This window comes from Crocodylus porosus, unplaced genomic scaffold (genome assembly GCF_001723895.1).
Source record: "Crocodylus porosus isolate Cpor-Errol unplaced genomic scaffold, CroPor_comp1, whole genome shotgun sequence".
NCBI lineage: Eukaryota > Metazoa > Chordata > Crocodylia > Crocodylidae > Crocodylus > Crocodylus porosus.
The window spans coordinates 5699640-5725045 of record NW_017728927.1 but is presented as its reverse complement, the minus strand read 5'-3'; the positions used below and the strand labels follow the sequence as shown (position 1 = coordinate 5725045).

General features: G+C 37.8%; 1 protein-coding gene across 1 annotated transcript in view; it reads left to right on the top strand.

Annotated features, from left to right (window-relative positions):
* Positions 1-1164: 1164 nt before the first annotated feature.
* Positions 1165-25406, top strand: part of RBBP6 (RB binding protein 6, ubiquitin ligase) — a 27934-nt gene continuing 3692 nt past the window's right edge. Inside the window, exons 1-17 of the mRNA XM_019541835.1 lie at positions 1165-1283; positions 3071-3109; positions 3775-3811; positions 9181-9225; positions 11682-11770; positions 11885-11981; positions 13735-13874; positions 15277-15449; positions 16600-16703; positions 17404-17708; positions 18473-18541; positions 19190-19295; positions 19376-19454; positions 19550-19607; positions 20855-21220; positions 21569-21670; positions 22884-24629. Coding sequence (XP_019397380.1) covers positions 1282-1283; positions 3071-3109; positions 3775-3811; positions 9181-9225; positions 11682-11770; positions 11885-11981; positions 13735-13874; positions 15277-15449; positions 16600-16703; positions 17404-17708; positions 18473-18541; positions 19190-19295; positions 19376-19454; positions 19550-19607; positions 20855-21220; positions 21569-21670; positions 22884-24629 — 3557 coding nt within the window. The 5' untranslated portion in view covers positions 1165-1281. The remainder of the gene's footprint in view (positions 1284-3070; positions 3110-3774; positions 3812-9180; positions 9226-11681; positions 11771-11884; positions 11982-13734; positions 13875-15276; positions 15450-16599; positions 16704-17403; positions 17709-18472; positions 18542-19189; positions 19296-19375; positions 19455-19549; positions 19608-20854; positions 21221-21568; positions 21671-22883; positions 24630-25406) is intronic.

Here is a 25406-nt window from a genome sequence, read left to right as displayed (position 1 = left end):
ATGTAGGCCCAGCACTCTTTCCTGCTTATGCAGGGGGTCGGACTCGATGATCTATTGAGGTCCCTTCCGACCCTAGCATCTATGAATCTATGATTAATGTGGATGTATTGCTTGTTGATTCTCACATAAGTGCTGTCATGCTGGTTCAACTTCCAAAGGAACAGGATACTAGCACATGCCGGTGGGTGTGCTTAGAAACAAATATACTGTCATGTGCAACTCCTCCCTTTTCCAGACTTAGTGCATTTTCCATCTTCATGGAGTTCAGATTCCAATTTTTTTGTTTGAGGTCCACTGAAAGCTAAATGAATAGTTTCTCAAGGAATCAGGTATTTTTTTCCCCCTAATTCATATGGTTGAAGGACATCTTATTTCATAAATCAATATTAATTACCTGCGGGTGAAGATCACGCATAGAAATTTGACTCAAAGGAAAAATTCAGAGAATTTATGAGCAAATGAAACAATGGATGCCTTTATAATGGAGCTCTTAACACTATCTTAACTGTAGCATCCAGTTCTAAGTCAGGTGTTTGCCCGTGACTTGTGCCTTCCATAAGACAAGAATTGTACTGAATTTAAAAGGGGAGGATGTTTCCTATCAAGCTTGATAACTTTGTTGAATATCTGTACAATTATGCAATAAGTGGAATTGAAACTCAGGTGCCGTTGAATTAGCAAAACTGCTTCTCTTCCATCATTTTCAAGGCTTCTGATATCCAGTGACAGCTACTTTCTCTTCATTCTTTTTGGTGCTGGTTATGCAGTTAAGTGGTATAATTATGTTACAAAGTGGACATTAGGTAAAAGATAGCAAGCTAATAGAAAGAAAATCTTGCAAATTGTAAATTTTGCCAGGGTTTGGATCAGTTGAGTACAAAGGCCTGTTGGATTGCCTCTCTGGTCTTATTACTATGTGGAACTTGAAAAAACATCAAAGTAAACATTGTCCTTGTGTTTATTTGACCGCTGAATACTTTTAAGTGAATGGATATGTGCTATTAATTAGTATGGATCAATTTTAACATTTCATTTTTTCTTGAAAAATTCTAGATTTGTAAGTTTTCAGTTAAACATTCTCCCAATTGGTTCCTTGATTCTCTCTTTTTCTTCTAATTAAAACATGCATCTTGGAAATGGTGGTGATATTTTTACCACTTTTTTTTTTTTCTCTACTCTTCAGAATACACAGATGAGAGTGCCCTGATTCCTAAGAATTCATCAGTAATTGTTAGAAGAATCCCTATTGGAGGCGTCAAATCTACAAGCAAAACATATATCATGTAGGTATTCATAAAATCTAGTACTCTTCTTCAGCTGTAACATCTCTTAATCTTTAATATCCCTTTGGGTGAGGCTTACTTTGTTAGAAATGTTTGAACTTAGGTCTGGGTTCTGCTATCATGAAAGCTGCTGCTAGTACTCATTTTAGCTGGAGGAATTGGACCTGAAATTTGCCAGAAAGGTGTTTTAAAACTGCAGGCTTACTAAAATTCCAAATTACTCAAATTTCAGAATTTTTGGTTTCTTTCAAAGAATTGTGTTTGGCTTATTCTTTGGGCTGATAGCTTAAGGTCTCAAAAGATGGTCTTACCTGTCTTCCATGGAAAGAGAAGATTTTGTAACATTTTTAGAAAAGAAACTACATAACATTTGCCATACAAACTTGTGTGCACACCTTCTGACTCATTTCTTTGTTGCCACAGATTGCATATAAATCTAATAAATAAATTCCAATCCCAGAAGTGGCTGTTACTCAGTAGTGGATGAGTGTTTGTTTTGTTTTTGGGGTGGTTTTTTAACATCTGTTTTGGGGTAAGGAAGTACTTTTATAAACATAAATTGCTAATATTGAGAGAGATGTTAGAATCTTGCACAGATGCAAAATGTTAAAGGCCAAGTCCACTAATCCTGCGCCTTACACATGCTAGAAGTTTCATTTATAGGAAAGAGACCTAGCAGATTCCAAGAAATCATCAGTGCTTTATAGTAAGGCAGAAGGAGCAAGGTCCCCAAGTATGTCATTTTCCATGTGTGGCAGTGGGAGTAGACAGTCCCTCTTCAATTTGAAATTCAGCCCTTTTACATATGAATAAGAATAATTCTTGTTATCTTTCTAATTCAGTTTTTATACCACGTTGGTACTGTTGAGCTCTAAATGTTCACTTCCCAGTTAGTCCTTGTAATATCAAATGGCAGATGTACAGTTGTCTAAAATGTAAGAAATTCAGGTAAACTCAGTTGCAGCTTTCTTGCTACTGTGTGTAGATCATCCCTATTCTGCATTAGTTACACAAGCTTTGCTTGAATAATTCAATTAATCCAAAGCTGGGTAGATACCATCTCCTCTTTCCTAGTGCTGCTCCAGAACTAGGTGCTTAGATTCTAAGAGTAATAATGACCAAATAAATAGCTGGATAAAAATGTGCAGAGGACGGGGTAGGAATGGTGTATGTTGCTTTCTCCTTACAGATGATCAGCTACTTCTCTGGTCCTCCTAGCTGATAGGATAGAAGATTCAGTTAAGAGTACCTGCAGCCTGTTAACTAGCCTAGTGATTAAGCTGCTCAGTAGCATAGTTAATTCAAAAACTAAGCAGCTTTAAGATTACATGCCCCAAAGGGTATCATTATTGTGGTATGTTACAGTGCCTTTTAAACTTTGCTATTCATATTGTAACATGTTTTTAAAGGTAATAATTGCATTGAAAAACAAATCTCTGTCAATTTCGAGAAACTCCTTGCATAGCCCCAACTTTGGGATATATACAGTTATGAACCTGAAACTGTTTTAACAGTGAAATTTGGAAGTGTGCACCTCCTCTGTAGAATTTATGAGCATCTTTAAATTGTCCCAGCTTAGAGGACACTTTAGCAAGCTGCATGAATTAATAACTCTTTATTAGCTGTACCAACACTTGCATGCCTAATTCACCATAAAGCATGCAGATCAGTAGTCAATACATGGAATCTCAACAAGTTTTCAGTAAGAGATTTCCTAAATATTGTAGAATATTCAGGATTATTTTTAATTACGTTCTGGCAATTTAAGACCTTTTTTTTTGTCACAGGACTTCTAAATCGCACAAAATCCTAGAAACTACTTTCAGGTGACATTTCTACTACTACTTTTAGTCAACATAGTTTATATAAAATGTTTAATATTTGGGCACTTTAATGGTTAAATGTAGCAGTTCTGACCACTGTGTTTGGGCTTCCACAAAAGTTCTTTTGTGAGGACTGCTGGCTTACAATATTGTAGTCTTCACTAAATGATTCTGCTTTGCCATACTGATTTAAGAAAGAAAAAGTTTGCTTCAAACTTTCTAGACTGTCACTTATTTTCCAGAAACCAAACATGACATCTGATCTTAAATTAATTTATTAGGAATATGGAAGTTGTTTGGACAAAAGCAGTTTCAGATTTGGATGGATCATTTTCTTACTAGATTACAAAAATGTTGTGTAGAATAATTCATATGTAGAATGTTTATAATAGTGACAGTCAAATATCCAAAGGCTTGAAGTTTTAAATTTTTTCATTTATTCTGTATGCGAATCTTAAAAGATGTTTTTCGACATCCCAAAGCAACTTAAGTAATAATTCTGCCTGAAACAAAAGCACTTTGTGTGTAGGTGTGTTAACTTCCACGTTCCCTAAACAATGTTCCAGAACTCAAAAGTATTGGCAGTTCATAATATAGTGTTTTCACTCTTCTGTATAATGAATTCAAGCACTCGTAGATATTCTGACAACCTTTATTTCTTGTTCTAGAAGTCGAACTGAACCAGTGAGTGGACCATCAAAAGCAGTATGTAAAAACACAATCTCACACTTTTTCTACACACTGCACTTAATTATAACCAGTAATGTAGAAATAAATTTTCTAAACGTTAACTTAAAATACAGTTTCTGAGAACACGGTATATATATATTGTAAATACAATGTATTTATTACAGTATAGTAAAAAATGAGCAATGGTATCGTTTGCACACTTTTTAATGTGTATTTGGTATTTGTGCCAAATAATGCGTTGTATTTCATATTGAATATGCCAGAATATTTCCTGTATGACTCTGTGTTGTACAGATAATGTATGACCATTTTCAGATCGTGTAGGTTCAAGGTTTGCACAACTGAACATGATGCCATGTTCTACATCTGTCTGTCTATAGTTAGTAATATGTATGTTTGTACGGGTTGTTGTGTGCTTTTTGTTTCTTGCAATAAAAATGTTTGGAGTGTATATTTTGCCATTTTCACATTGTATCACTTAGCTTTCGTTTTTAATACTTTTTTTGCCTAATGGTTTTTGAAAATGTTATCAAAAACCGCAGAGAAACCATTATTGTTAAACTTGGTATTGTTTCTTAATTCTGATGGGTTCAAACAAATGCTGAAATGAAGATTCCCTTACATTTTTCATGAGCAATTTTGTGCAGCCAAATGATTTATCTTGCTGTCCTGAAATATTTTGAATATTTATATTCCTTAAAACTGTACTATTAAAATGACGTTGTTTGGGCCCCCTCTGAGTACATAAATGTCTTGAAGGTTATCATGGGTGTGAATATCTTATGGTCCTCAATGTGGTATTCTGAATTTCTGTGTATGGCTTTTCTGCTTTCTTTTGTTCAGCCTAGTTTAGTAGGGTGCCTGCAGACTAAATATCTAAAACTTGATGTACAAATTGTAGCAAAGGCTAGACCTTTGTGCGGTTTGAGGATGAAAACCATATGAACGTCGAATCTCATTTGCAGCACCCGTGATCTCAGTGTTTTCTGACTGGTGGCTCCCTACGTTATTGATGGCAAAGCCTTTCTTTAGAATGTCACCACTTTGATTTTTTACATTTGAAAAAAAGTTGGCATTTCTTTTAGGTTTGAAAAACTTAGTGTCAGTCTGTTACTAAATGCTGATCTATAAGATACATGAGCAAATATTTAGCTTGTGATGGGCCAGATTTTGATTCACTGCTCGTGCTGAACATTGTACATAATTCAAGAAATTCAAACTAGTCCTAATTAGTATCCCACATTTATTATTTGGTGTTTTTATTTTTCACGTTTAAAAAGGCATTACACTGATCTTGGATAATTGGATCTGGTTACTTGATAGGATTTTAGGATAACGAAATCTAGAAATTTCTGAACTGTGGGCTTGTGTTTTATGAAGAAAATAGCTTCTGGTTCTCATGAAATGATATGCAGTCAATCTAAAATACAAACCTTTTTAGTGTAAAGATTTTAAAAGCTGCTAAAACCATAATCTAATATCTAAAACTCTATTGGCAGTTGATTCAAATTTTTTTCTTACATAACTGTGTCAGCACAAGTCCAGATTTGTTTGATTGGCCTAGTTACCCTAAGTAATTAATGTACTGCATTTATGTGAATCACATTTACAGTATTTGATCTAATTCAGATGAGTCTTTATTTATGGAAACCAGTTCACTTTCCTTTTTGTTTCCTAGCATGTGTATAAATAAACACAAATAACATGTTTATAAATAAAGTTAACATTCTCTTAGCCTTGTGTGTTCCCTGGCATGTCTGTGTTACACTTCTAAGTAGCACTTTACTATGAGCTAATGTAGGTTCTTTTTTTCGTTAAAAAAAATGTATCTTAGGAATGGCTATATTCTAGTTAGAACTGCTTCAGTTAAAAGGGAAGCAAAATGAAACATTTTTCTTTTTTTTTCTCTTGTTTTCATGATTGCACTTGGCAAACTGTAATTTGGGACTGGTCTTGCCAGTCCTCTTTATCTGTTCAATTTCTGTTAATAATAATTCTCACCCTGGATGTCGTACAAGATCAGGCATCTTCTGTGTTGGGGACATAATTATAGTTACCGTTAATTGTCCAGCCTGATCTAAAATCAGAGACCAAATTCTGCCCTTAATTGCATGGGCACAAACTCATTTTATCTGAAAGCAGAACTTGGCAGTGGTAAATTGGAGCTAAGTGGGTAGAAAGCTGATATGCTAGTCCATATACATTGCCTAGGCTTTTGACCCTGGAGGGGTCACTCCAGCTTCACTTTATTTTCAAGCGAGGATTACGTTCAGTGAGCTGATGTCTCACTCGGCGTAATTCTATTGTCTTACGAGACAGACAGTTGCCTGCTACTACCACTACTATAAAAAACAAAGTATAGCAAAAAATAGGTTGGTATAGCTGATATAAATGTCAATAATTTTATACATAGCTTGACCACTTCTCCATTGTCTCGCTCTTTTATAAATTAGTTTATCCTCTGACGTTTTCCAGATTTGTGCCATTCTGACACCATCATAGTCAGAGCTAGGGACTGAACTTTTGTTCTGAGACCAAGTGACTGATTTATTAGTATTAATATTTTAGGAGCAATAAAAATCCGTAGTCAAAATTAGTGCCCCATCTTGTGAAGCAGGGGTGGCCAGTCTGCGGCATGTGTGCCACAGGTGACATGGGCAGCTTCTGGGTGTGGCAAATGGCAGATTGAGGGGACAGCACAGTGACAGATTGGGCAGGGGGAGAGGATTGGATTGGCACATGAGGAGAGTACATGGCTGATTTGCAGCACATCTGCCAGAAAGGTGGCCCCCACTGCTATAAAGCATTGTCCCTTCAATGGAATATAGTCACAAACTTGACTGAAATCCCAGCTGACCAAGTCTTGTGCTAAAACAGCATTGTTAACCCTAAGTGACTGCTGAAACCAAAATGTAGTTGTAGTTCTGTGGCAGTGGTCTAAGACATTCCATGTAAAGCTTGGGATTGGATAGTGAGCTTTCCTCCTGATTTTTCTGTTTTCCCCCTTCATTCACTCTAGCCAGTGGAATTGGGATAATCTTCTCTGAAATGAGTTCCAGAGTAGCAAACATCATTCAGTAATTGTTGATTTAAAAAAAAAAAAATCCTACAGTATTATTTTTGCCTGAGGAAAGATCTCAGGAAGCTCAAGAGCCTTGGAGATGGAGTTTCCATAGGTCTGAATCCAGGGGCTTGCAGGGAACTTGATAAAATACTCCAGTAGGAAGAAAAAAGGGGAGGGGAGAGAGAAGGGATCAGCACAAGAGCGATAGGAAAGAGGTTCCCAAGATAATATATTCACTGAGATGCTGATCAACCACCTACTCCTTTCTGGTGGTAGTTTAGTGGTTAGAAATGACAATGTTACCTGTCACTTAAGATGTCGATTGGAATCTGTAAGCTGTATTATTCATGAAACAGCATTATAAATCAAATCATGATGCCAGCTAGATTTGTTCAAGGTTGGAAGTAGGGTCTATTACAAAAGCAAGACTCCAATTTAATTTTTTTTATTAAACATTTTCAAGTTGAGTTATGGACATGCTATTAAAATATTCATAAAATAATGAGTGGCACAAAATGCTTTTTATGTTATCAGCTGTTCTGATAAATATATAGCCCTGTTTATTTCCACACTTAGAAAGGAGTGGCATGTGGAGTATCAGATGTTTAATAATTTTAGTGACATTCCTTTTTTAACATAAATGAATGTAGGGATTTTCCAAACACTTAAATTTGCCCCACAAAATAAAACTCATTAAAACAGATTTCAAGGCCTTAGTGTTAAAATCGGGCCTCAGCCTTTGACACCAATTTCCCTTCCATGGAATTTTTTTCAAAACTTTATTTTTTTAAGGTGTCTAAAAAATTAATAAGAAAACTATTCCACGTACTGTGCTTGTTTGGGAAAGTCCTTTGTGAACATGTAATTGGACATTTCAGGATCCCTTATGGAGAGAAGAGGAGGTTTTACTGCAAATATGTTTTCCTTAAAGTTTGACTAACAAAACTCTTGTTGAACATTATCACTCTTAGTAATATAGAATGTAAGGTTCTTTAAAGGGAAATTATTTACATCTGTTTTTGCTTTGTTTTTATAAACTCTTATGATGGTGATATTGTCTTCTCCTGAGAGAGATCTTTATTTTTGTGTTGGGAAATTTTATTAAGTTTCTCTGATCTATTCAGTTTTAAGCCACAATAAAGAGTGAACCTCAAAATCTTTCTCTATATTGGAAAGTTCTGTTCCATTAGTGAATCCAAACTAAGTATATTAGTGAATAATATTTATATATATACTTATATTTGTTGCTGATGGTGATGTATTACAATTCAGTGTGGCTTGAACAGCACATGGGGATTGGGCTTTTTATGCATGGAAAAACTGCAGGGGTGCTAAGTCAGAGTAGGCGTTAGGTCTTATTTGTGCAAGTTGCTCCCCATTGGCAGGTGTAAGCATTTGCCAGCACGAAGAACTGCTTTTGGGATCAAGACTGAAACCCTTCGCCTTTATCATCGCCAGTGTGTTTTTTGCATGTGTCCACAATTGAGCTGTTATCTCTGTTTATGGCTGATGTTAAAATTGAATCTTCTGTGGGATTTGGATACGGAAATACTGAAAGATACCAGCTTGCATGTTTTCAGCGTACATTTTTATGATATGCCATTCAGCTCTAATGAAAATCAGACTTATTTCACTGCTTCCTCAGTTTTGGTAAACCTCTGGCATCTACAGTTTACAGAGTTTTACTTTTCCTACTTTAATTCTGACAATTCATTTATATGATGTGGACTAAATGATGGGTTTCTTTTATGGAAACCCTCTCCCCCAAGTTTTTATCTCTATTGACTGATTGTGCATGTACTTTGTTTTGGCAAGAAGTTGCGGGTGCTTTTCATGAAGCATAATCACATGCATTATGTTGACTGATTTAAATGTTAAGTTCCAAAATACATTAAAATACTTTCCTATGTTACCACATTTCTGTCCAACTAAGTATTTTTAAAAAAATATTTTTAAGTAACTTAATTTGGCTTAAAAGGGAAAATGTTTGTTCTCTTCATATACTTAATTCTCATGGATATAGGGATTTTAGGAGCATTCCAAGGGGAGAACATACTCTGAAGTAATAAGGTAACCTTAGTAAGGTGCTTCAGTGTTTCAGCTTCTTTTCCCTTAGAAGGTGGCCTCTCTTGACACGCGTACCTTTGAAAGTTTTCCTAGATGTAATTTCATGTGTTTGAGGCAAAAAAAAAACTACTTTGAAAATGCCTCTCTTAGAGGCACAGAAGATACCCATGTAGACTCTCAAACTGCTGTAGTGGTAAATATTGCTATGTCTTGATTGTGAAACTTGAATGTGTGTTTAATTTTTTGTGAACAGATTGATGACTCTTCTGCATCTATTTCTCTGGCCCAGCTCACAAAGGTATATATGCATATATATTTCTTTTGTCAAATCTAACAATGAATTATTTGCTTGGTATTTTAAGTCCCATGCTGTGATCTATATCTGGTTAATTTTTGTAATTTGAACAAAACTTTTAGTGAAAAGTGCTGAGTTTAACTTGAAAATGTGTGTACATATTGATTGATACTATCCTGTAAAGAGTAGTTCCCAGTTTGGGAAGATAGAAGGGGAGTACCTTATCAGCCTCAACATAATGTTGCAGTATTAATCATCTTCAAGACACAAGAAAGAAGCACTTCAGAAGCTGTTTACCGTTTCTTTCATACGTTTCAGTAATTTTGCTTTGGAAACTAGCGCACTTTTTAAAGAAGAATTTAAAATACTGGCTGTAAGTTATGGACTTTTCAGGGTTTTTTGTAACAGCCAAGTAGAAGTGTTTCCATAACATGGACAATTGCATGTTATTTTTTTGCATTTGTAGACTTTCCAGTGATAGATCAGCTCTTTGAATGTCGCACATAACTTCCTAATTTGTAGACTTGTAGTACATATACAGTGAATAGCATTTATACAACCTAATTTGTTTGAACACAGACTGTGTAAATTGTGTAAATGTATCTAATTGTTTATAGGAATATACCAATGTGTATGTGTGGCATATTGGCAAATGTGACCTGAAAATGTTGTAATGCCATGTTTTGCTATGAAACTGCTTGCATTTTATGCTCAATAATGTGTACTTTTGTCTGGGAAAGCACTAGTGACTACTTATTAAAGATATCAGTGCATCAGGCAATTAAGTTTTTGCCCTTTAAAATTCCAAGAAAGGGTAGGACGTATTGCAGAGTAGTTAGACTTCTTCTTTTGAGGGCAAAATCTGGAGCTCATGCCAGGAAAGACAAAAATCTTTCCATCTGCAATTTCCCCACCACCAATATACAGGTGAAAGATCTTGTGTGCATTCAGCAACTTTTTTTTTTTTTTTACTTAAGAATTGGCTATCAAAAGAGATTTGGTTTCCATTAGTGCTGTCCCTAAATCTGTCCTCTGTTTTGTAAACTCATGTCAAGTTTCTTATTCTAAGATGCAAAAAACTGTCCAAGTGGTGTACAATTTTTTTAAAGTTTTTTAGACTTTTTTTTAAATGAAGAAACATTACAAACAACTCAAAACTGTTACTTACTTTAACCTCTTCAATGCAGAATGGCTTAGCATGGAGGCAATGTGTTTAACAGTTTTCCATTTTATTCCTATCTTGTATTTAAATGCCATATTTGAATTTTGGTCTATTCCTACTAATGTTTTGTGGTTTTGGGTGTGTTTGTAAACTGTTTGGGTTCAAACAAATTAGTTGAGTATCTGTAAAGCACATTTTCTGTAAATGTTAATGGATATGATTTCATAGCTGTCAATTTTTTTTTGTTGTTAAGAAAAAGCTTTGTATATGAAACAATCTTTTAATAAAATGTTGAAACTAGTTGGTTGCTTTTGTGAATGACTGTATAAAAGGATAAGACGAGTGGTTGATCTGAATGCTAGGTGCTTGAAGATCCAAGTAATTAGCAGTCACTTCCTTAGACCCTGCTTGTATCTGGACTAGTGTATAGTAAATATTTTGACAAAAACTGACAATTTTTTTTAATTCTCTTTTTAAGTTGGCTTCAATATTTTTGCAAAGCTAGCTCCACGTATAAGGATTACATTTACGATTTGTATATTAAAAGGACAGTCAACTAGAAAACTGTGCACTAAATACTGTACCTGCTGTAATTACAGCACTTAATATTGATGGTTAATTAAAATACACTTGAGTCTGTTTACACAGAGGGGGTTTTTTGTATTATTGAAAATGTCCATATAAATCCACAGTAGGGGAACAAAGAAAAACTTTGAAAAGAAGTCTGGAATTAAGCATGCAGTCTGAAAGGAAGTGGTGTCAAAAGCTGGACTTAGAAAAAGCGGGGGGGAAGCCAGTTTCAGATTTGTCAAGTTGACTGTCCCTTTTACATTACAAAATGTAAACGCTGCTATTAAGCCTGTATTCATGTTTCTAAATGAAAACATACTCTGTTAAACTACATATTTTTTCACAGATAGCCTGGAGCCCAAAATCTAGTGTCTTAAAAATACTGAATAAGGGTTTTTTTTACACTTAGTTTCAGCCCACTTCTGTATAAGAGAAAATTGGAGCAGTTACACAAGTCTTTATGTAAGGTACAAACAGAGCCTAAGGTTTTGAGTGCCCAAGAAAGTTTTTCTCAAATGAACTAATAGGCACACAAACATCATGTATTGGCCTAAGGACTCCCCAGAACATCTTCAGGACAATATGTATTTATGTAAGCAGCTATATTAATGCAACTTCAGCTAGAGCTGTGCTGCTCTTTACAGGATTGGATGAGTGGTGTTGTCTTTGGCTGTGTGGACTTCAATGTGTTTCTAATGTGTGTGTCAAATAATTACCTATTAAACAGACTGCCAATCTGGCTGAAGCCAATGCTTCCGAAGAAGATAAAATAAAAGCTATGATGTCACAGTCTGGCCATGAATATGATCCTGTCAAGTAAGTGTTCGTATCAGATCTGTTATTTAAAGATTGTGCTTGTTTTTGGTGTTTTGGGTTTTTTTAAGTTAGACACATGCACACCTTTATTATTATTATTTTTTAAACCTTTAGTTACATGAAGAAGCCCTTGGGCCCACCTCCACCATCATACACATGCTTTCGTTGTGGAAAACCTGGCCATTACATAAAGAACTGCCCAACAAATGGGGTAAGAGCCTGGTGGAACTACAGTGCTGTTTTGTTTTGAATATTCCCGATTCATTGAATTTTCACTGTGATCTAACTTTATGTGCATAGGCAAAATAATTCAGAGCAAAGGCCCTTGTGTCCTGTGGTGACTTGCACAATTTAGTGAGAGATTCTTATTGGTGGAAGGGGGAAGTCTGTAACTCAGATTCCTCTTTGCTTTGTTACCCTTACAGAGGCAGGGACTGAGTACCTGAATGCTTTTCAAAAAGTTTCTGAATGCTTTTGTTTATGTTCCTCTGAATGGCAAGAATTGAAGGAGGCCTGTGCCACAATGCATTCTGTGCTAAAAAGTAGCAACTGCGCATTTCAAGTGCATGTAAGAAGTGCAGGTTTAGTTATTGTCACAATAGCTGGCTGTTTTCTAGTCTGTTTGCCTAAACAAATTTTATCACATCGGGCATTTATACACATACCTTTTTGTTCGGCAGCCTGCCAGAGATCCGCTGCTGCTGAGCAGACTCGATTAATGGAGTTTGCTGCACATGCGTGCTGACATGTACTACGTTGCGCCATGTGCAGTTGTATAAATGGTGAAATGCATGTCAACGCATAGAAAATGGCTGTACAGTTTTGAGCTAAAGCATCTCCAAGGTGTTGAAGCTCAAAGCATGCCGCTGCTGTTTTCTCAGCGCTGATGCACATTTCTCCACTTAGACAACTGTAAGTGTCACAGCACTTGGCACTTTGAAAAGTGCTCGGTGTTGCAGTGCTTATACATGTTACAGTGCCCAATGATTCCAAAATGATGCTGTGTGATTTTAGCACCCCCACCTCCCAATCAATGGTAGTTTGAAAGAACCTTCATTTAAAAGTTTAAAATGGAAGAAAAAATTGTGTTGAAGGTGAAATTTGCTTTTGTTTCTTCAGTGTAGGTGTCATAATTTTGTCTCTAGCTCATTCTTAGGGCACTTTCAGTTGCCTTCCTATTACAAGTTCTGGCACAGTTCATCCTCATCTGAGACCTTATGTTATGATCTCAAGATTTCAACATAGATTTTTTTAAGAATAAACAAATTAGTGTTTTAATGTCTCCTTAGTAGTTTGGCCATAGACTGTCATACCATTGTTATAATGAATGTAGAATGATGAACATACTCATTTTCCAGTGGATTAGCATTTACTTGATACGTGTTATGTAACATAAAGATTTTTCATTTGCTACTTGAGATGTGAAAAGGAAAGAGTAGGCCATGATCCTGCAAAGACTTGTGGGTATATTTTTGACTTCGCTGAGTTCAAAGTTTCTACCTAAGTATATTGCAGGATCACAATATTTCTCAGGCTGTAAGTGTGCTCTCATGAATAGAGTAAGCTATGGTAGTCTGAAGTGCAGAGGTACACATCCATTATCCCACTTGAAGTATCTGTGACGTATTTGAGATAACACTTGTTTCTGGGACAGTGGTGGCTGATTGGAATGTATTGCTATTCAAACTGTGCCTAAACGATTGTCCTTTGCTACAGACATTCAGACCCAGGGTAAGCTGGTGTGTTTTTACCACACGATCCAAAATAAAAGGCTTTGTCCGTGGAGAAATAATGCCAAAATTTAGATGAGGGTGCTATCCTGCCCTGCCTTCTGTATGTGTTATAATGTAGTACTCAGTTGTGGGAGGGAGAGAATTAAATACATGTTTTCACCAGTCAGATTCAATAACCCTTGAAATATCCTTTTAAAGATGAGCTATATCTGGATGTTTATTTCTTAACAGGACAAAAATTTTGAGTCTGTTCCCAGGATTAAAAAGAGCACAGGAATTCCTAGAAGTTTTATGATGGAGGTGAAGGATCCCAATACAAAAGGAGCCATGCTTACAAACACAGGAAAATATGCAATACCAACAATTGATGCGTAAGTACTTCAGAGCAGGCTGAAATGTGACTAACGGGCCAGTACACAAGCACTTGGATGGGAGCAAAGCTGCGTTGGCTGGCATCTATAATCCCCCTGTGTCAGAGCCACTGCAGCCGGCTGTATTTAATGGGAGTTAGGTGCAGCCATGGCAAACTGCCACCCTGGGTCTAATTTTGGCAGATTTCAGGATTCTCACCTATGGGGCAAAATGTATTCTTAATGTCTTGTTCCATTTATACATGTGTATATAGCCATCTATGCAAACGGAGCTTGATGTGACAACATGTGTTGTCATATCAAGCAACCTCTTGTCTCCTGATTTTTATTTGTTTTCTTGTAATCAACTTTGGCAGTAAAATGTTAGGAAAGTCTGGACTGAAACATGCTAGAGGGAATATAACATTTCATAATGTGTATTTCTTAAATAAGACTAAAGAGATGGACAAAGGTTAAGTTCAGGAATAGCATTGACTCTTGCCTGTTTCCTGTTGCTGGACTGAAAGCTTTGGCTTGCCAATGCTTTAAGAGCGTGTCTGCACAACCTGGTTACATCATGGTAGTACAGGGTGGGAAACCAGTGATTTGTAGTATGGTGACTATCCATGCTCCTGTCCTTGGCAAATGCAGGCTGTCATCCAGCTTTCAGAGGGAAAGCTGCCACATGCTTGTGTAGAATGAAAGCATACAAATGGGCAGTAACCACCGAGCAGCTAACATGCTCTTGTTTGTGTAGTTGTGTTTTAAATACCATGGTAACAGGATGGTGAAAATAAAGGCAGTTTTGTCGTTCTGTGAAATGCTTCCTAAAAATACATGTGTTGATGGTATATCACTGTCACAATAAAATATTTTGTACTGGTAAGAGCAGGGGACAGGTGCTTGGGAGGCAGAGAATGAGTCTGTACTGCAGTGGCAGCATGCTCTGGATGAGGCACTCCCCAGCTTGCAGACTCCCAACTGAAAAGAGTGAGGCTCTTGGACATCCTTGCAAGACCTAAGAAACTTTTGGTAGCTTAAGCTGTAACTGCTGGCTGTCAGCCAAGATGCAGTGGCCTTAAAAATACAAAAAACATCCCTTCTGTTTTAATCTAAATGAATTAAAATACCCTTTAAAAACTATTAGCAAGAATTCACTATATATATATATATATATATAGCACTGGAAAACTTTACTATATTTTTCTGTGATGTGCTGCTTTATGTAGAAGCTGTATCATACCTGAGTAATTAGCACAGATCAAATAAGTACCTGATGCTGGTTTTTCCTGTAATATCAATAATGCTGAGCATTTGAAGTATGCAACTGGTTATTTTTCTTTATTAATCTAGTGATAACTTTGGTAGTTTTGGTGACATTTCCATAATCAGATTATTTGAAATTAAAATAATTTTATTTTAGGGAGGCTTATGCCATAGGAAAGAAGGAAAAGCCCCCTTTTCTACCAGAGGAGCCATCTTCCTCTTCAGAAGAGGAAGATCCTATTCCAGATGAATTGTTGTGTCTGATCTGCAAAGATATAATGACTGATGCAGTTGTCATTCCCTGCTGTGGAAACAGTTATTGTGATGAATGTAAGTGCCATATTCGAGTGTTACACTTAACTCAAGCTGCTAAATGTATAAAGTTGGATTTGGTGATCTTATAGTAGTGAATCGGAAATGAATGAACAAAAATAAAAATGAATGTGTTAAATTGACATTTTAGAAAGGGATGGTGCCTTAACCAGCAAGGTCTTTCATTTTATTTGGCAGTAAAGGAAAAAAGAAGGCTTATAGCTCAAAAATCAGAGTAACGTTTATGTCGGGAGTAATAAACACCAGAATAGCAAACAATTGCTGTTCTGTAGTCACTGTGCTACTGACTGCATCTTTTTTGAGTAAATGATTTCTCCAATCCTTCTCGCTTTGATTTGTTAATGATCATCACGTAGCCCCTGTTACATTCGGAATATTTGCATAGACAATTAACTGTAGGGTGAAACCAGTGGAAAGGTAGGCCCTTGTTGAAATTTCTTTTAAAGGCCAGTCAAAATAATTTTAACCCAGTTTGATGAATTCTTAAGAATGCAATGTAACCATTTTTCTTGAGGCTCTGACTGCTTGTACAACTGACTCAGCTAAACTGTAGCTGATTTTCTTTCAACTTCTGCACTAACTTCACTGTGAGGATTGTGAAATGCTACAAAATGATGTTTGAACTCAAAAAAGCATTTTTTCACTAGCGTTTCCATAAAGCTGTGGAAGCAGTTCTTTGTAAACCTTCTTTACCAAAAAAAAAAATCTTTTTGAAGTATAATCATTCTGTCATCGTTTCTGTATCTGGGATAATAGTCATTCGTAAAACTGAATGGTTAAATGATTTGTGTTAAAATAATAGCACATGCTAAAACTTAGTGATTTCGCTCTGGAAATTAAATGTTTTTCACCTAGGCTAAGGACTAAACTAGCTTGAAATGTTGGCCCACTTAAAGCTTCAAGAAGCTTAATAAATTTAATGCTTATACATTAGGAATGTTAACTCCTGGCACATTCACCTTTCAAGGCTTTTAGTTATTATGGCAGGTAAAAAACACTTTTATATGCTTGCAATCCAAGTTCATTTTCCTTGGAGCCTGGTGTTAATCTTGCACGTGGATTTGAGAAGATAGTATGGATGAAAGATTTTTAGCTCAGCAGAAGTTTTTTTGGGTTTCTTTTACTCAGTATTTTTAATGGTTTACAGGTATCAGAACAGCACTACTGGAGTCAGACGACCATACCTGTCCAACTTGTCATCAGACAGATGTTTCCCCTGATGCTTTAATTGCCAACAAGTTCTTACGCCAGGTAAGCTTATGCCACATGTAACACTACCTTTGCAAATACCTAGGCAGTAGGAAAATCAGATTTATAACAGCTTTTCCATAATTAAGGCTAAGTTGAGAATTATTTTTCAAATCAGTTGCAATATATAAGATGTTTGCTTCCTGTCTTGTTCAAATAAATCCATCAGTTATCTGATTTTCTCAATTTCAGCAGTGACCACTGACAGATACACTTTGTTGAGTACATGCGTGGTCAAATGCATGTTTCAGATTTTAAGTTTTCGCAGGAAGAATTTCTGCTTTCACCTTTTACAACTGTGCAGAGAACAAAGTGGCTTTTTAGTTGGAGATGATCCTGCCTTGAGCAGGGGACTGGACTAGATGACCTTGAGAGGTCCTTTCCAGTTTGACTTTTTACTATGAAAGTATAAACTATTGCAGTGCTAGTTCCTAAGTTATCAGGCAACCTGAATTTGAATAGCTCTACATGGAATGTACTTTCCTTCTTTACTACAGTGGAGCTTACTACAGAAGTTTAAATAGCAATATTAATTTTTGCTTTCAGACAGTTTTTTCAGAAACATACAGATAATGTGATAAGCTGATTTATCTGAAGCTTTTATATACTTCAGTGCCTGTGGGCAATCTTAACTCTAAATAAAGGAAAAGGGTTTTATATGAGAATAGTAATCTTTAGATAACAATGATTTTTCTATTTTTAGGCTGTAAACAACTTCAAAAATGAAACTGGCTACACCAAAAGGCTCCGTAAGCAGATGCAACAACCAAGACCAACAGTCCAGCGGAACATGCAGCCTGTAGTGAGGCCAACGGTTTCCAGACAACAGGATCCTCTAATGATTCCAGTAACTTCACCTGCTCATTCTGCTGCTTCTTTAACATCATCGTTGACTCCTAGTCAGTCATCTGCATCTGCTACTATGTCAGCAAATCCGTCTTCTGGACCTGGAGCTCCTGCCGACTTGTCCATATCTCTTCGCTCTGAAAAGACAGATGGACCTTTTCGGTAAGTAAACTTGGTGTACACACAAATGGAAAATACATAACCTTAACTCTTCTTTCCCCCATTTTTACCTCTGGTGCTTGATTTGTCTGATAGCTACTTGTACATCCTGTAATGATGGGTGACACAACTAGCACTTGCCTCCCTTTTGGCTCCAAGTACGCCCTAGGAAGCTCTAACTTATTTTATTATATTTCACATTCACGTTACCAGGGTTTACAGGAATGCAAACATGATTCACAAGATAAATTCAGAGATTTCAAACCAGAAATCAGTGTTAGAATCTTTCTGATTTGTTGCAGCTTTTCTGAGTTCTTTGAAACAGAACTGCTGTATTTTTCTGTGGTTTGAAAACAAATGAGAATTATAACATGACATTTTCCAAGAGGTGCCTTGAGTCTGAAAAGGCTGAGAACCAGTGATCTAGGGTCAGAACAGGTTCCATTAAAATACAGAATCACGCCAATGGTGCACATTCTGGGAAGTAGTAGGTCATATATATAACCTTGTAGCAATAATTTTTTATATGTATATATACACATACACAGTAAAAGCTGCCCTTTACAAGCCAGCATGCTCTATTAACCAGCATGCTGGCTTGTAAGGTAAAAGGGAAACCGGAAGTGCCCATCGTGGCACTTCCGGTTTTGCCGAGCCCCCATGGCCCGAGACAAAACAGCCTGTGCTGCCAAGCCCCCACAATAACGGGTTGTTGATTTGTTTTTTTTTTCCCCTTTCTTTTCTGCCCCCCTCCCTGTCCTTCTCAGCGGGAGGGGCGGCGATGCGGCGGGAGGGGCGGCGGCGCACCGGACGCGGCAGGAGAGGCGGCCTCTCAGGTAACTGGTATATTTTGTTATCCAGCCCCCCCCGATTCCCCATGGGTGCCGGATAACAAAGCTTTTGCTGTATGTACATTTAACTCTGCATACTGTAACGTTTAAGATCTAAAGTGTTCCTGTAGAAATGTCATTAAAATAAAGTAAAATAATCAGTGACTGTAGTGTAAGGTTTTTGCCGCCTTAACTCTGTGGTTTGAGTCTAGGAAGTGCCTCTACCCATTAGTTGGAGGTATTGTAGACTACAGGCTAAAGGTATTGCTGAGGCCGTTATTCAGAATAACAGTCCAGCCTCTAAATCCCTGTCTGGAAACTTGTACACATTTAATTTAAACCTTGGCTTTGCAGTGTATGTAACGTCCAAGTTGTGTACCTTTTAAAATCTGTAGTACATTTACATGTACAGAAAACTTACACATTTCCCTTTTTACCTTCCATGTTAAAAATGCATGTACAACTTCATTTAATTTGTACTGTGTCTAGTGTATTCCTAAGATAACTGGTATAAAAGTATATAGTTTTCAAGTCTGAAGTAATTTTACTGTTTTTTTTAAAACTTGGCTCAATCTTTGTACTTCCAGTGGTATTCTAAATCAGTGGATTTGAATGGCACAGATCTTATGTGTATGTATGTGGGGGTTTTTTCAGGGATGCAGATAGTGTTATACCGCCTGCTGCTATTGTGACAGCCTCGGAGCATTCAAAAACTTCTTCCTCTCTTGCAATCAGCACTGTGATGGAAGAGAAAGTAAAGGTATGTTTTACTTCAGCATACAAAATGACTCCTATACTTTAAGACAATTGCTTTACTAATTTTTCATCCTTTATCCTTAGGGCTACCAGGTTCCTGTACTAGGACAGCCAGCATTACCAGGCCAGCTTGCTTCACAGGGACAGTCAATACCCACTACTGGCAAGTAACTACAAGTGTATCGAGACATTTTTTTTCTACATATTTATTTTCAGCTGAACTAAATGGAAAATCTTTTTTTTTGCTCCCCTGAACAGGTCAGCCAATAAGAGGCAATCCAGTTCGTTCTTCAGGCAGCAGGCCAGGCTGGGAACCGTAAGTGTTTTTTACCCCCAAAAAATCACTTTACTCCCTTTAGGCAGATTGTAACCTGCTTAACTTAAAGAGTGACTTGCCATATTGAATGTATTTCATTGTAAACTAACTGTTCTAGATGTGTTTTGTATAATCACTTTGAGGAGGCTTGTAGCAACGACGTTGCTGGGGTCGTTTGACCCCAGTACTCTTTCCTGCCGTGGCAGGGGGTCAGACTTGATGATCTGCTCAGGTCTCTTCCAACCCTACTAACTATGAAACTGTTCTCCAAGTGTATATGTAGACAGACACAGAGAATGCAAGTTAAGTAATAATAATAATAAAATTAAATGGATTAATTGGAATTAATTTTTACAAAGAGAAATCAGGTGGAAAATTGCCTCCTTGATAACTAGAATAGGACTGAAGACATTTGTTTGTCCATTAGAATTTGGCTTCAATATTTTGAGTGCTGGATTTTTTTTTTTAAGAATTTGGTTAAATTTAGTTGAGATTAAATTATGGAGGGGCAAACATGCACAGCCATTTATCTTATAGCAGTTTTGGAGTTTGCTCACCTAGTGCTTTCAAATGGTGAACCAGGCTTTTTCAGTCTGTTTGAAAAGAATCATTCACCTGGTCCTTCTTTCTGGGATGTGTGCTCATTAATAAGCAATTGTTAATCTGTAACCGTACGTTTCACTCTGCAAATACTTAAAAGGAAAAAAGCGACAGCAAATGGAGGGGCCATGCTACAGGTATCTTAATATCTCAAATTCAATAAACGGGACACCTATTGAGGTACGAGAAAGTGCAGTTAAGTCATCGTGAGATCAACATAGGAAGGCTCTGTGGAAGAAGTTAAAAGAAGTTCAACAGAAGATTAGCTAATGTTTGCACAGTGCTTTGAAGATGAGAAGTGCAAAGCATTAGATATGTCAGAGTGGCAAAGGAGTGGTGGGCACTTGGCACCTGGGAAAAGGGAGATTTCTAAGCTTAGGGAGAAACCATCTTAAAGTTGCGAAGCTGAGAGTAAGGACAGAAGACTGAGGTTGCTGTTGGGGGTGAGGATATGTTAGGGGAGAGTAAGGAGCCACAAGCACAATATAGGAAGAATGAGCAGACGTAAGCAGGGAGAAATTCAAAAGACTGAAGTTGAGAACAAAGGCAGAAAAAAGCCCAAAAGAGACAGCAGCTTCATTCACTTTCCTCTTTAAAATAAGGGCAGAGTGTACCAAACAGTGACACGTGTTTTTGGGTTTCTTTAGAAGTTCAAATCGAGGACGCCCGCATAGTGAACGTACACAAAGGACTCAGGCCCCAACACTGCCAGCATCAACACCAGTCTTTGTGCCTGTGCCGCCACCTCCCCTGTATCCGCCACCTCCCCACGCACTTCCTCTTCCACCGGGGGTACCACCACCACAGTTTCCTCCTCAGTTTCCACCTGGTCAACCTCCACCTGCCGGGTACCCTGTCCCCCCTCCAGGATACCCCCCAGCTCCTGCAAACATATCAACACCTTGGGTACCAACAGCAGTACCATCGGCTCATTCAAATGCCATCCCAACGACACAAGCGCCTCCTTTATCTAGGGAGGAGTTTTACAGAGAGCAACGGAGACTTAAAGAGGAGTAAGTATTTGGTTCTGAATGAAGTTGCCTTATGTTTCATAGTTCTGATTCAGTAGCATGTCGGACCAGAAATATGCTGAAGTGCGTCTGCCATAAGCAAAAATGACTTAAAGCAAGTTTTTTCCAATGTGTTTTTCATTACAGATGGTAAAGCTGCAAAACTGAAACAAGGCCTCTGTAATTCCAAAGTTTTCCCTGAAAACTTGTCTAGGAGTTTTTAGCTGTCATTGTTTAAATAGGAAGTTCATTTTCATTTGCATGCAATGTACATTCGCTCATTTAGCCTTCTTAGTTTGTTAGGTCCCTTTTTGTGATATAGGTCAAACGATAATTATCTTATTTTAACAGGGAAAAGAAAAAGTCCAAACTTGATGAGTTTACAAATGATTTTGCTAAAGAATTGATGGAATATAAAAAGATTCAAAAGGAGCGTAGGCGTTCATTTTCCAGGTAATTGTTCATCTCACCACAAAGACTAAAAATCGAATAGGTGGGAACACTGCATTAGTTACTTGTCCCTATGGGTGATTCCTAACAGATGAATCAAGGCTCTTTTGGGAGAAGCAGTGTGTGGGAAGTCACCTTCCATTGCCTATGTGTTATCAGGCCTGTACGTTCTTTGTGACATTTTAACTTGCAGGACTGCAAATCCAGTGGCTGTCACTAGGAAGAAATTCACTTTGAGCTTCTCTTAGAAATTAGAAGAGCTGAATTTACTTTTTAATTTTTCAAAAAAGAAACTCTTGTTTTTATATGCTGGTTGAAAGACTTCTCTGTGCAGAGCTTCTGAATATCCAGTGGCACGTTTAAATTAGAGATGTGTTGTTTTTTTTTTTTTTTTAAGTTTCCTCAAGGAAAAATATGCAGCTGGTCATTCTGTAAAAATGTCCACCCTAACAGTATAGATCTCTTCATCAACACTGGTCTGAATAATTCTGCAGTAGTAATGTGATAACAATCTTCTGTTGGTAGTAACTCTGAATCATTAGTGATATTAGTACAAGTTAAGAGCTAAAAGCTTTTAAATGTGATCTTGCATGAAACAAGATCAATATTCTTCAGCATTAGCACTCTCTAGCTGGGAGGTCTAGCATATAGAGTGTCAGTTAAATAGTACTGTACGTAACATTGCAGCACAAAGTGTTATGCCTACTGTGTAAATTGCCAAATAAGCAGTAAAGTTAAATAGACTCAGCTGACATTTTAAGATTTAGCTTTACTGTCTCCAAGCTAATTCATGGTCTATTAATGTTTGGTATTGCACTTCAACCATTAAGACTTGCCCTTTTAGTATCTTATTGTAATATAAACTATCTGAGTAGTCTCTACTTTGCTGAGTAGTGAATATTTGTGCATGCTCATACCAGTAGAGGCCACTGTACACCACCTTAAATCAATTAGCTGATAAAATAGTTTATACGATGGGAACGAATGGAGCTAGACTTCGGATTCTTTCTGTACCAAGTGTTATACTAGGTGAAACAAAGCAGTGGCTTTTCTCACAGGCTTTTGTGCGTTATCACATCCATCATAACTTCACAGTGGTACTAAGTCACAACCCGCAGTGGTTCTGGCGTCACAGTATACGTCTATATAAAACGAAACGTTTTGGGGAGCAGAGCTGTTTTACATTAAATCTGTGGCTTTTTTTTTTCTTTTTAAGGTCCAAGTCGCCATATAGTGCTTCATCTTACTCGAGAAGTTCATATACGTACTCCAAGTCAAGATCAGGTTCATCTCGCTCTCGTTCGTATTCTCGATCATTTAGTCGCTCCCATTCTCGTTCCTACTCACGGTCACCTCCGTACCCACGGAGAGGGAGGGGGAAGAGTCGTAACTATCGTTCTCGGTCAAGGTCCCATGGATATCACCGTTCAAGATCAAGATCACCCCCGTATAGAAGATATCATTCACGTTCAAGATCTCCAATATTTAGAGGTCAATCTCCCACTAAGCGGGCTATACCCCAAGGGGAAGGGGAAAGAGAGTATTTTAACCGATATAGAGAAGTCCCTCCATATGACATTAAAGCCTACTATGGTAGGTCTGTTGACTTCAGAGATCCATTTGAAAAGGAAAGATACAGAGAATGGGAAAGAAACTATAGAGAATGGTATGAAAAGATTTATAAGGGCTATGCTGCTGGAACCCAGCCAAGACCCCCAGTAACTAGAGAAAACTTTTCTCCAGATCGGTTTGGTCCACCAGGAGCTAGACGAGAGAATTCCCCGTATGCTCGAGGTCGTAGAGACGATTATGCTGCTGGACAGAGCCATAGAAATCGTAATATAGGTGGCAATTATCCTGAAAAACCTGGAAGAGAAGGCCATAATATTAAAGATCCTGCAAAACCGAAGGAAAAGGAAGGTGAAAACCCCTTGGGAGATGGCAAAGGAAATAAACATAAAAAGCACCGGAAGAGGAGGAAAGGAGATGAAAACGAAGGCTTTCCTAATGCTGAGCTGCTGGAAGGTGCAAGAAAGCCAAGAGAGCCGCCTGCTGGAGGCGAAGAAATTAAACCCGACTCGCTGTTCGTGCTCCCAAGCAGGGATGACGCCACGCCGGTCAGGGATGAACCTATGGAAGCCGATTCTATTACTTTTAAACCAGTATCTGAAAAAGAGAAAAAAGAGAAAGATAAGCCTAAAGCAAAAGTTGACAAGACAAAACGGAAACCAGAAGTTGCTGCCACTGCTAAGAAAGAGAGTGTAGTAAAACCAGCTAAAGCACCCCAGGATAAAACGGAGACTGAGCGTGAAAAGTCTCCTCGAACAGAACCTCCAGTGAAAAAAACAAAGGATGAATTGCCAAAGCCAGACAGTATTAAAGCAGCTTCCTCTCAAAAGGATGAGAAGGCACTGGGCACGCCACGGAAAGTTCATCCAAAAGCAGCAAAAGACCATCCAGAAACCAGACCAGCCAAGGAGGAAAAAGCAAAGAAGGACCATCCAAAAGAAGTCAAGCCAGAGAAAACGTCAAGCAAAGAGGAAAAGACAAAAAAGCCTGTGGAAAAAAACAAACCTTCTGATGTAAAACCTGAGAAAAGAAAAAGAAAGGCAGAAGAAAAGATGGATAAAGAACATGAAACTACTTTAAAAACATCGAAACCAGAAGTGACTGAAGTGAAACCATCACCAAAGGGAAAAGCTGACCCTGATGGTGAAAAAACAGAGAGAACCCCTGAAAAGGACAAAGCTGCTTCTCTGCTTGCCCCAGCAAAAAAGATTAAGCTCAACAGAGAGACAGGCAAAAAGATTGTCAGTGGAGAAAATGTACCTCCTGCAAAGGAACCTGCTGAGAAACCTGAGCCAACCAGTAGCAAAGTTAAACCAGAAAAGGTTAAAGGAAAAGTGAGAAGAAAAGTAACAGCAGCTGATGGGTCTGGTTCAACTCTTGTGGATTATACCAGGTATCTTCTGAGTTTCTCTTTCCCCATCTTTTCTCTTCTTTCTCCTCCATAAAATGTAAAATCTGTCAGGTGACCAACTACAGGTCAGCTAAGTCCATAGTAAAATAAGCACATGGACACATTCCTGCAAGCCATGTATTGACTTAAAATCTGTCCAGAATCAAAGTCAACCCTTGAATTTGCCCCAGCTCCTCCCTACACCTGTGTTGAGATTCCTCCCCATTGTCCATCACCTGCCTAGCTGTGTGCATTACACATCCTCTGATCTGTGGGATGGGGATCCCTTCCCTTCCCTTCTCTTCCCTTCCCTGGGGTCTGTTAACTGCTAGGGGCAGGAGGAAAAACAATTTGGTGTGGAATTTCCATCATTGTTATGACTGTTAAACTAACAACACATGATACAACTAGTTTAAAGTTTATTGCTTGACAGCACTATATTTTATTTTAGGATTATTGTAACAGGAGTTTTAACCATCATCATTTTTCTAGAGAATTGTGTGCGCAAGTTATCAGGGAGGGGCTGGACGTTAAGTCAGCCAGCCCGGATGATCTCCACCCTAGAGTCCTTAAGGAATTGGCCTAGGTCATTGCAGAATCCCTGGCATGGCTCTACACCAGAGCACCACGAGTGCTCATAGTCCCAGAGGACTGGAAGAGGGCCAGCGTGGTTCCAATCTTCAAAAAGGGAAAGAAGGAGGACCTGGGAAACTATAGGCCAGGCAGTCTTACCTCGATCCTAGGCAAGCTGTTTGAGAAAATTATGCTGGCACACATCCA